General features: G+C 57.0%; 1 protein-coding gene across 5 annotated transcripts in view; it reads right to left on the minus strand.

Moving 5' to 3' along the window:
* The window catches only part of SLC47A2 (solute carrier family 47 member 2), a 32292-nt gene extending 22272 nt beyond the window's left edge, over positions 1 to 10020 (minus strand). For 2 of the 5 annotated variants that reach the window (XR_002518030.2, XM_003912452.3), the window contains exons 1-9: positions 8058 to 8373; positions 6742 to 6843; positions 6344 to 6412; positions 5451 to 5599; positions 4344 to 4386; positions 2246 to 2290; positions 1832 to 1929; positions 1278 to 1375; positions 154 to 267 (exon numbers count right to left, since the gene is read on the minus strand). Coding sequence is in view for 4 of the 5 variants with exons in the window: in XM_003912452.3 (XP_003912501.2) it covers positions 154 to 267; positions 1278 to 1375; positions 1832 to 1929; positions 2246 to 2290; positions 4344 to 4386; positions 5451 to 5599; positions 6344 to 6412; positions 6742 to 6843; positions 8058 to 8180 (841 nt within the window). In the remaining variant the exon portion in view is untranslated. Of the gene's footprint in view, positions 1 to 153; positions 268 to 1277; positions 1376 to 1831; positions 1930 to 2245; positions 2291 to 4343; positions 4387 to 5450; positions 5600 to 6343; positions 6413 to 6741; positions 6844 to 6956; positions 7048 to 8057; positions 8374 to 9462; positions 9566 to 9713 lie in introns of those variants that run through there. The other 3 variants (XM_021928827.2, XM_021928826.2, XM_021928828.2) reach the window with 3 other exon arrangements.
* Between the last annotated feature and the right edge of the window lie 1051 nt (positions 10021 to 11071).

Here is an 11071-nt window from a genome sequence, read left to right on the forward strand (position 1 = left end):
CCCCGCTGGGCAGTGGTGCTCTCTGGGTCCATGCCTGAGGGCCTGGCCAGTGAAGTCGGAAGGGGGCTAGTGAGCTGCCATCCTGGGGAGGGGGCTTCTGGGCTGGGTGAGCCGCCCACACGCCGTTGCGCCCCCCCATGCTCTCCCACGTACCCATGAGGAAGCTCCCGATCTCATAGGCCCACCACTCAACACAGATCATGAGCATGCTGGGGACAGCCAGGGAGAAGAAGGGGCCCCAGTCCTGCAGGCACTGGCTGGACCAACCTGGAAACAGAGGCCCCGTGAGCTGACATCCTGCCCTGCTTGCCCACCCCATTCCTGCTCCCCACAGCCAGGAGGCCCCTAAACAACTTCGGCTGTTCCTGCTCTGGGGCTTAGCAGGCCCAGGCACTGCGCATTTTGCAGAGAGAATGCGGCTGGTCTAGAGCTGGTGTTGGGGCCCGTGGAGGAGGAGGATGCAGGAACAGGGCACCGGGCTCACCTGGCCGGTCCACGGCGTGGCCCCAGGGCCCAGGGCGTGCATGTTGGTCCCCACTCCACCCTCAACAGTGTGGGATCTTGAGCAACTACCCACCACTCCGCAGGCTCCATTTCCACCTGAAAACCCCAGGCCTTGTATCTGCTCTGCCTCCCTGGGGAGTTTTCAGGGGCGGCATGAGATCAAGGATACTGAAGGGAAACACACCGCAGGTGCGCCGGGCAAGCTTGGAAAGGGCTCAGCCAGGGCCCTGCCCCACGTGAGGCCCCAGGGGCCTGCAGAGCTGTTCCTGAAATATCTGGCAAGAGGAGGTCCTTGTTGTATGGGATTGGCTCTCAAGAGGCAGAAAAGCACGGGCAGGCCCCTACACGCCTGGTGTTTCAGCAAATTACTTAACCTCCGTCTGTCATAATCTCCTCTTTGTAAGATGGGGCTAATGAGGTGGGGTGAGGTTTAAATGAATTCAGGAATGTCGGGCACCCCACGCACTGCTGACGCCTGGTATTCCATGGGTGTCACTGCTCTCACCGCCATCCTGAGAGCTGGGGCTGGGCAAGAAAGCTCCCTGGGCCAGGCTTCTGTGCCGCAGCAGGGCTCTGCATTGTGACACCTTGGATGGAGGGACTCCGGGCCCTTGGGGCTGGGGAAGCAAAGGGGGAGGAGGGGACCGTGCAGGGTCCTGCACCTCCTCCAACAGGCTCCACTGCACCCTCTGCCTGCCGACCGCCCTGCCCCAAGGCCTGGGCAGCTGTGCCGCTGGCCTGCTCAGCCTCCCAGAGCAGGCCAGGCCTCCCACCTGCCCACGTCTCCAGGTGCAGCTTCCTCAGCACAATGTAGAGGAGGAGGAAGACGGTCTGTGCGAACTGGGAGATGATGTTGGCATAGGCAGAGCCCCTGGGAAAGGAGAGAGAACAGGGCTGGGACTGATGCCAACTCTGCCACTGCCCTGCCTGAGAGAGAGGTTGCTCTGGCAGCCAACCCGTGTGGGGCAGGCATGGCTCTGCTCAACTCCCATCCTGGGATCAGACCCAACCAGGGCCCACAGGCACCTCTGGCCATGGTGGCTCTACCCAGGCAGCCGCGACTACAGTGTCCTGGGGGCCACCCTGCCAGTGCCCACTTCGCCTCTGCTGGTGGGCTTGGGCAGGAGTGAAGAGTGGCTGTCCTCTCACCCGATCGGGCCTCCCACTGAGGTCCCCAAGGGACCATCAGGCCCCTCCAACTCCCCATAACCCTCCACTTCAGGATGGCACAGGCAGGGCCAGGATGGTGACTGATCTGTCTCCAGCAGGGGTGGGGAACTCGGTGGGTAGTGTCCCCTGACTAGGCCCCACCAAACCCCGGGCTCACCTGATCCCCAGGTTCAGCACAGAAACCAGGACATAGTTGGCCACACCATTGACACAGTTGCCCACCACACCACTGAGGACTTGGGGCCAGGTGATCTTCTGAAAATAAATGAAAACTGGCCCTGCTGAGGTGTGAGTGGGATGGATGGAGGATGGACAAACCCAGGGTTTGGAATGGGGACTCCTCCTCCTGCCCCTTCAGCCATCCCTGTTCGGGAGTTGGCAGAGGCAAGGACGCACAGCCTCTCACCTGCCTCTGTGCGGGAGGTCAGGACGTGGCAGGTGGGTTGGAAGCAACCCCTTTCAGAAGCCGGTTCACAGAGGGTGGAGAGAAGGGTAAAGCCCCAGGCCCCCTCCCACTGGAATAGGGCAGTGTGCTGGAAGAAGGGCCTCCCCGCACACCAAATACCTGTACCTGATTTTGCAAATATTTTGCCAGCAGATTGTAAAGAAAAATCACCTGTATGAAGAGCAAGCCCAAGCAAATCAACAACAATGACCAAAACCCACCAAATGAGCTTTAACAGACATTCCTTTCCAGGACATAGTACCCTAGATTGGGGCAATGACTTCATCAAAGTCTATCTGGGGCCTCTCAGGTGCGGCCAAAGCCTACCCAGCCACCTGGGCTCGTGCTTGGGCCCGGCCTATGGGAGAGGCCCCCTCAGGGCTCCCTTCTGCCACGGGGGAGACGAGCAGGCGTGCTTTGGCTCTGAGAGAGTACCCTTTGCACACATGCTCATGGTGCACAGCGCCTGGTAGGCCTTCCGGCTGCTAAGCCAGGACTCCATCAGCTTAGGAAGGTGAGAAGTGACCCAAGGGCCTGTTCACAGAAGGGCCTACTTTGGCTCTGGCCTTAGAGACAGGATTTGAAGGCGTGACCTCGGACGAGGGAATGGCAGGTACTGAGACATGCTGGCCGCGAGCAGCCTATGCTAAGCAGGTTCAAGACCCTATAGGGGCGGCAGGCCCTTCCCTGGCTGGGGAGGACCGCAGGGGAGTGTGCGTGGCAGTGAGTGTGTTGGGGACACTTTATCTACCCTTTCTCTCCTTTCTTAAGGGGAATAGAATGGGCATCAACTGAAACCTAACCCAGGGCCCTGTGCCATTCCTTCCTGTAGCTCTCCACTTCTTTTCAGCATAGTGTACTGATACGAGTACAGAGCTGGAATAGACCGGGTTCGATTCCTGGCTCTGCCTCTTCAGAGATGTGTGATCTTGGGCAAGTTACTTAACCTCATACTTACAGATGAGTTTGTCTCCTCATCTGTAATGGGGATAATAATAGTGCGTGTGTGTACTTAATACACACTTAATATTTTACATACATAAATATTGCAAAGTTAATATTGCAAAGTGCTTACAAAATGATACATGGGACATTTTAAGCATTCCAAGTGTTAGCCACGCCCTGTGTTAGTCTTATTAGTCACTATTATTGGTAGTTAACTTTTGCAGCTGCATTTTATGGAAGGGCCTTGGCTTACTGACAAGACACCACAGTGACATCTTTATAGGGCATTTCCCCCTGACCCAGCCCCAGTAGTCCTGGTTGACAACATGCCATCACTTTTGTCCGAAAAGCCCAAGTATGGATTATATGGAAGACTCAGAGAAGAGCAGTCCTATAAGGGGGTTTCCATATACCGGAAGAAATCTGTAACCAACTAGGCCCCAAAAAGGTCATGGCACTGGCCTGGCAGAGAGGTGGGCGTGGCTGGGTCTGCTGGGACTGCACGCTGTTCGGGCCTCCCACCTTCACCCTGACCTCTTCCCTGCCCAGCTCCCTTGCCCACAACTCTCCGCCTGGTGCCATGAAGGCTACACTGTCAGCAAGTGAGCTCAGCCTGGTAGGCCCGTCCAGCACACAGAACTGCGAGTCGTAACAGGCATCACCAACCTGCAAGTCAAACAGTGAAGCACTGGGCTGCAGAAGAGGCATAGAGATCCCCGGGTCGCTGGACATACAGACACTGACCCAGATAGATGCACTGTTGATTCATTTAGTATTTAACAAATCAATGCAGAAGGGAGAGAATATGCAATAAATGGTGTTCAAAACATTTTCAGTTGGATTAATATCTTAAATGTAAAAATAGAAACCCTGGAAGGGTCCAAAAAAGTATAAGCAAATGTGTATATAATCTTGCAGTGGGTTAAGTATTTTTTTTTTGAAACAGAGTTTCACTTTTGTCACCCGGGCTAGAGGGCAGTGACATGATCTCGGCTCACTGCAACCTCCGCCTCCCGGAGGTTGAAATGGGATCAATATGTGTATATTGGGTTATAATATGCTTTCTCCCTTTAAAATATGTCATTAGTCTCTTTGTGGGACTGAATAACTTTCCACAATATCAATTCCAAAGGTTATCTGGTACCCATAGTTAGGCCATACTTCTCTTCTGTCAATCATCCTCATGGCCCAGCAGGAAGTCACAGCAGGATAGGGTGGGAAAGCAAAAAGCCAGAATTTAGGAGAATGTGATTCCATGCTCAGCAAACAGGGCACCTACCGGAAGTCCTGGAATGAAAATCATGACATAGTCCTCAGTCAACCTGCAAGAGAGGGAGACGCTCCGGAGCTGACCAGGCTGTGGCCTGGGGAGACAGGGCCCTCTCCCCTGTGTCCTCCAGGACAGGGTGCTCAGCCGCCGTCCCAGGGTCTCCGCCAGGACTATGAAACCTCAGCATCAGGGACTGCTGCTTCCAGATGCTAAGCAGGTGCCAGGAGGGGCAGCTGAAGCACTCAGACACCCAGGCCTCAGGACTAGGGAACTTCAATTCAGAATAACGTGGTTTGTAAGAAAAAACGGTTATATCTTAAAAAAGCAATAATCAAATGAAATGTACATTATATAAATCAACAAGACATCCCTATGAGAGGGCATCTCTAAATTTAATAATAAACTATAGGCCGGGCGCGGTAGCTCATGCCTGTAATCCCAGCACTTTGGGAGGCCGAGGCGGTGGATCACGAGGTCAGGAGATAAAACCATCCTGGCCAACATGGTGAAACCCCGTTTCTACTAAAAATACAAAAATTAGCCGGGTGTGGTGGCATGTGCCTGTAGTCCCAGCTACTCAGGAGGCGGAGGCAGGAGAATCACTTGAACCCGAGAGGTGGAGGTTGCAGTGAGTCAAGATCGCACCACTGCACTCCAGCCTGGGCGACAGAGCGAGACTGTCTCAAATCATCATCATCATCATCATCTATAATTCATCAGAAAGTGGTTGTCATCTTTCTCCTTTTTGGAATATGGGAAAACGCACACACTTCATTTCTTCAAAAGCATCTGTAAAGCTCCAACTGTGTCCGGGCACACAAATGCAAATAAAATGCGAATCCCAAATTGTTTCTCGCCTTGCCTCCTTAATTAAAACTGGGCGTTTGTCCGCCTCTGTCCCCTGCTGGTCACTGCTGGAGCTGCAGCCGTGGGGAGAATCCCCAAACCAAAGCCTGGAAGGTACCCACAGGCCCAGTGCACTGTGAGCACTGGTGGCCTAGAGAAGCATGGGGTCTGAGGGCTGGGCTGCTTCGGGGTTTCCCTCGGTGGCCCGGGTTTTCCAGAAGCCGCTGGGTCTCTGGCAAGCCCTATCTCCCCAGCCGGAGCCCAGCGCACCTGGACACGTCCGGGTCCTGCCTGAAGAGCAGCAGGATGTGCCCGGTGTTGAGGAAGAGCGCCCAGCAAGGGAGGCAGCAGAGGAGCAGGACCAGCGCGCCCCGCTGCAGGATCACGCCCACGTGCTTCTTGTTGGGGCTGCCGAAGCTCTGCAACACAGCCCGCCCCGCGTCAGCCCTTTCCACTGCCCCGGCCATTCCTAACCCCGCGCGGGGATCGGACTGTCAGCAGCGCCAGCGGTGTGTGGCGGAGCCTGCGGCCTCTGGTGACTGCAACCCGGCACCCGCAGCCTGTAACGGCACAGGGGCCTTCCTGAGCCTGGACCCCCACTGTCTCCACTGTTCTTCCAAAGCTCCAAGGAGGACGAAGTCAGGGGGGGCTTCATCATATGTCGCGGAGGGATAAGTGGAGCCAGGACCAAGCCCAGGTCCACCGTGAGGCTAGAACCCCCAGGGAGAAGTGAGGCCTTGCTGCTTTGTGACCCCACGGCCACCTGGGCAGCCCCTGCTGGACTGCAGGCCCCTGCAAGCAGGGAGGTTCCTTCTGCGTCCCCTTGGCCTTTGACACACGCCTGCATGTAGGCAGCCGAACTTAGGACTGAGGCTGGGGAACTGGTTGTCTTTCTCTACTTGGTGACCTCCTCTGGGGACAAGAGGTCAGAGAACTGTCTCCACCGTCTCCACCCCTTTCTCCTGGCCCAGACTCTTTCAAAGGGGAGGGTCTGTTTCCCTGACAGCCTGTGGTCCTTGGAGGTGGGGCAGGGGCAGCTGACCCCAGGGCCCATCACTCCCAGATCACCTGGGTACATCCCTTCCACCTGCCATCTCCATGGCACCTGGGGGATTGGCTCTGCCCTTGCCTGGCTCCCTGCCCAGCTCCGGGAGGCCACCCACCTGAGACATCAAGGTGTCACATGCCGAAGACAAACCAACTCCTACAGAAACTCCGCAGACATTGACAAACTGGTGCCACACACAGGAGGAAACAAGAGCTTGTCAGGCGAGGCCTGAAGAGAGGCCCCTGCATCTGGGCTGAGCCGGGGTGGGGAAATGCTGTCCATCAGGCAGCGGTGGCAGAGGTGGCTCTGCTCCGCAGCCTCACGTGCTGTGTGCCCCAGGGCCAGACTGCCTCCATCTCCGGCCCTCAGTTTCCACCTGTGAAGGCGGCTGTCCAGCCACGTGGGCTGTGTCTTCCCATCCCTGACCAGCCACCCAAGACGGGCCCACCCGGGAACCCGGTGGAAAAGCCTGGGGAGAGAATGTCCCTGCTCTGGGCCAAGCTGGGTACTCACGGCCACTGCAAGGGTCACCGATGCCAGCTCCACCTTGCCCAGGTGCCCACAGAACACAGTGCTCACGATGTAGATCATGAAAGTCAGCATCTGGAACAGGAACTGGAGGACAGCGGCCAGGTCAGACCTGGGGCCACAGGTGCCCACACAGCCCAGCCCTGCAAGACAGGCCTCTCCAGCTTTGAGGGCCCCGCACCAGTGCCCCGAGAGGTCACCTACGCCCGGGGAAGCCAGGGCCGGAGGTCGGGTGGCTTGAGCGCAGCTCCCATTCTGTCTTCTGCAGCCGCAGTCACCCCTGGCCTCCACGTCCCTTCCCAGAAGGGTCAGTGCACAAGAGACACCCAGCGCAGTGCCTGGTGCCCTGAGCTTGACCCAAGTGTCTGATACTGATACTGCCGTTCCTATTATAACAATAATTTGGTAAGGCCGCACAACCCAAAAAAAGGAGGAGAATTAAATACACCAAAATCTTTAGTAATGGCTATTTCCAAGCACTAGGATTTGAGTTAAACTTCTTTCTTCTTTATAACTTTCAGTTTTTTCTGAAAGTTTTACAGGAAGTGCAAATCCATTACTCCTTTCTTTTTTTTTTTTTTTTTTTTTTTGAGATAGAGTTTCGCCCTTGTTGCCCAGGCTGGAGTGCAGTGGCACGATCTCGGCTCGCTGCAACCTACCCGTCCCGGGTTCAAGCGATTCTCCTGCCTCTCTCTCCCGAGTAGCTGGAATTACAGGCGCCCGCCACCATGCCTGGTTAATTTTTGTATTTTTAGTAGAGTCAGGGGTTTCTCCATGTTGGCCAGGCTGGTCTCCAACTCCTGACCTCAGGTGATCCTCCCTCCTTGGCCTCCCAAAGTGCTTAGATAACAGGCATGAGGCACCGCGCCCAGTCCATTACTCTTCGTGGTCAGAAAAAAAAAAAAGTATATAAAACAATTTCCCCTTTGGAAATGAAATGGGTAGCCGGCCCCTTCTTCCCCCTGCGAAGGTGCTGCAGGCGTCATGCATCTCCGGGCCGCATTTGTCCTGGAGCCATCTTCCAACTCAGGCTTTTGTGGGTTTCCAGCTGAGGCACACCCACCCCTTCTGTGTGGGGGCTGCCTGCTGCTGAGCAATGTCAGGCCCCACTGCCACTGGGGATTGTCCAGGGACAGCCTCCAGGAGCCCTCCTGCTGTCCCCAGACCCTAGACCTGGCAGTCAGCATGGGCAGTTTCTGGAGAAAATGTGAGCACATTTCTGGATCCTGCCTGCAAGGCAGACACCCTCAGCCTCTCAGCTTCCTCCACTCCCTGCCTGCCCCCCAGCTCCTCCTCCTTACCAGGGGTCCAGAAAGGGCAAAGAGAGTCCACATCTCAGCCCCAAAGCCTCTGGGAACCAGCCTGCTGAGGGCAGGACAGCAGCCCCCGTGGTCCGGGGGCACTGTGTCCTGGAGGCTGTCCATTCCTGGCCGGGCGCTGGCCACCCTGCACGCCTGAGCGCCCGCACGGCCAGCTTTGTCCAGCGAGTTGTCCCCTGCCTGGGCAACCCGTGTCAGTACAGCTTGGCTAATGAGTAAGGGGCAGGAGGAGGGGCCACCATGGCAACTTGTGGGATGAGCCCTGCCTCCCAGGGCACTGAGGCCCTGCTGCCCAGCCCACTGCCCCAGCCACTGGGGAGGACAGGATAGAGGCCTGGGCTCCTGGGAGTCACCCAGACGGCTGCCTGTTGTGTCTGGTCTCCCAGAGGGATTGGCAGTAAGGCCTCAGCAGGAGAAGGTCCAGGGCTGCCGGCAGTGGCTGTGGGAGGTGTGCTGAGGCCAGGACAGGGCAGCCTGGCTGGGGCAGCTGAGCCACTGGTGTCCTGTACCCAGGTGTGATGGTGCCCACAATGACTCCCATTTTTCAGAGGAATTGGTGGCCTGCCCGAAGTCACAGAGCAGGTAGTGGCAGAGCCTGAACAGCCCCCAGCCCTGCCTTTCCCTGGGAGAGGGCAGCTTCCCAAGAGACAAGGGTGTGGCAAACCCCGTGGCAGTGTGGTCCCTAGCCTTTCCTGCTGGAGGGGCCTGGGCCTGTGCCTGGGGATGGGGATGGCAGTTAGGACACCTCGGCAGAGTCCCAAGCCCCCCACTGCCCGTCACCCCTTTCAGCAGCATATCTGAGAGCTGGGGGTGGCATTGCTTGGGAAAGCAGCTCACTATGCACGCCAGTCATTGTGCCCAGCAAGGCTGTGACTCGGCGTCCCACCAGGGTCCTCCGTCACCCTCCCAAACAGCCCTCTCTGCTTTTCCTTGCTTAGATGGCCTGTGACTCCCCCCTCAACCTGCCCCAAGACTGCAGGGCAGTGGGAACCAAGAGAGGCATCTAAGGATTGCACCGGTCACCTAGCCCAGTCCTGGATCAGGCTTTTGGGTGTGGGTTCAGCCCAGGAGAAGTGAGCGAAGGGGCAAGGGGGGCAGGAAGATGGCAGGCAGGCCAGCGGCTGTGGGAGGCCTGAAGATACCCCAAAGACCCCACTTGGTTCCCATGTCCATCCCTGCATCGGAGGAGTGACCGGTGGGATTCTGAGATGCAGCCCCCAGAGCCACGAGGAGGAAGGAGCAGACCCTGAAGGAGAGGAGGCAAGACAAATACAAAAAAAGGGGTGCACTACACCCATGGGCCACCCCGAACATAGGCACAGCCCCACCCCAGTCAACACGCAGCCTTCTTTTTTGACACAGAATTCTGAAACGCTCCTGGAAGCACCTGCATCAGGATCACCTGGGAGGTCACGTTCCTGCCCTTGTTCTGATGGCTCCTATCACGGCACTCTCCAACTTGTGCACCAGATAGTACCTTTACCACCTGCCTAGAGGAAAGAAGACATTTGATCACCGTCGTGATTGTGATGATGACACCAAACGGGAGGAAGTACAGGTGAAAGCTACAGCCCCACAGGCCAGGCTATAGTTAGTATGTCTGACTTCCCTCCTCCAACACCTTCACATCCTTCTCACCTTTGGCCAGTTCTCATGGTCAGCCTACATCTTCCAAAAGGGCAGCCGCAAATCCTCCTGTATCCAGGGGACCTGGGCCTGGGGTCTCTGTTATGTGAAACCAGCTGCTTCCAGCTGACAGGGCCTCTGGGGAGAGCAGTCACTTGCTGGCCTTGGCCTGTCACCTCCTGTCACAGCATTGCAGTGAGCCCTGTGGCCAGAAACAATACTTCTTGGGAGCCCGTAGTGATGGAGATGTTCGGGAGCCCACACGTGGAGGTATAGGCAGAAGAGTCCATCTCACTCCAGGTCACTTTTTTTTTTTTTTTTTGAGACGGAGTCTCGCTCTGTCGCCCAGGCTGGAGTGCACTGGCCGGATCTCGGCTCACTGCAAGCTCCGCCTCCCGGGTTCCCGCCATTCTCCTGCCTCAGCCTCCCGAGTAGCTGGGACTACAGGCGCCGCCACCTCGCCCAGCTAATTTTTTGTATTTTTTTAGTAGAGACGGGGTTTCACCGTGTTAGTCAGGATGGGCTCGATCTCCTGACCTCGTGATCCGCCCGTCTCGGCCTCCCAAAGTGCTGGGATTACAGGCTTGAGCCACCGCGCCCGGCTCCAGGTCACTTTTAATGAGGACAGCTGGCTCCGTTGCCCCACCAAGCTGGAATATGTTCAGTGCAGACACCCCGCCATTAGCTTGGCGACATCAGGCTTTACTCAGAGCTGATTGGCGTTCAGCAGTCAGCTGCACAGGACGTCTTCCCGAGGGCCAGTCCCAGGCCGAGCATCTCCAAAATCCCTTCTCAGTAACATTCCCAGGATTGTTGTGATAGGAGCCAATGCATTCCCACATTCTCTCTGGGGAGACAGTCCCCCTCCCACCTCCTCTCAGAATTTCAATCCCCGGGCCCCAGTGGGTTTGACCCCGGGGAGGAGCAAGGGCGATTACTGACTCCACTGCCATGCGTTGGCCGCCCCAGGCAAAGGGGGTGCAGGCGGAGTGTGGGGTGGGGGGAGCCACCTCCTCCAGGTGTGGAGTGTCAGAGCTCCGTGAGTCCTCCATAGTCTCCCGGCAATGCCTTCAGGCCCTCCTTTTGTGGTGGTAACTGTAGACTCAGCAGCACCGCCCTGCAGCCACCTGCAGACTCAGCTCTGAGTTGGGTTTTCCGGGATTCCGCCCTGGAACCTGAGACACTTTGAGCGGAGCTGCAGATGGCCCCTGTGCGCCATCCTGTGGCTGGGAGGGCAGATCTCCGAGACCGCAGCCTCTGCCCTCTCCAGAGCTTCCAATGCTGTCAGGAGCAACACGCCACTCTTCAGTCCTGCATCTTCTGTGGTCCCAGATACTGCACACAAGAGACGGATCAGCAGCTTACTCTTG

This window comes from Papio anubis, chromosome 17, assembly GCF_008728515.1.
Source record: "Papio anubis isolate 15944 chromosome 17, Panubis1.0, whole genome shotgun sequence".
NCBI lineage: Eukaryota > Metazoa > Chordata > Mammalia > Primates > Cercopithecidae > Papio > Papio anubis.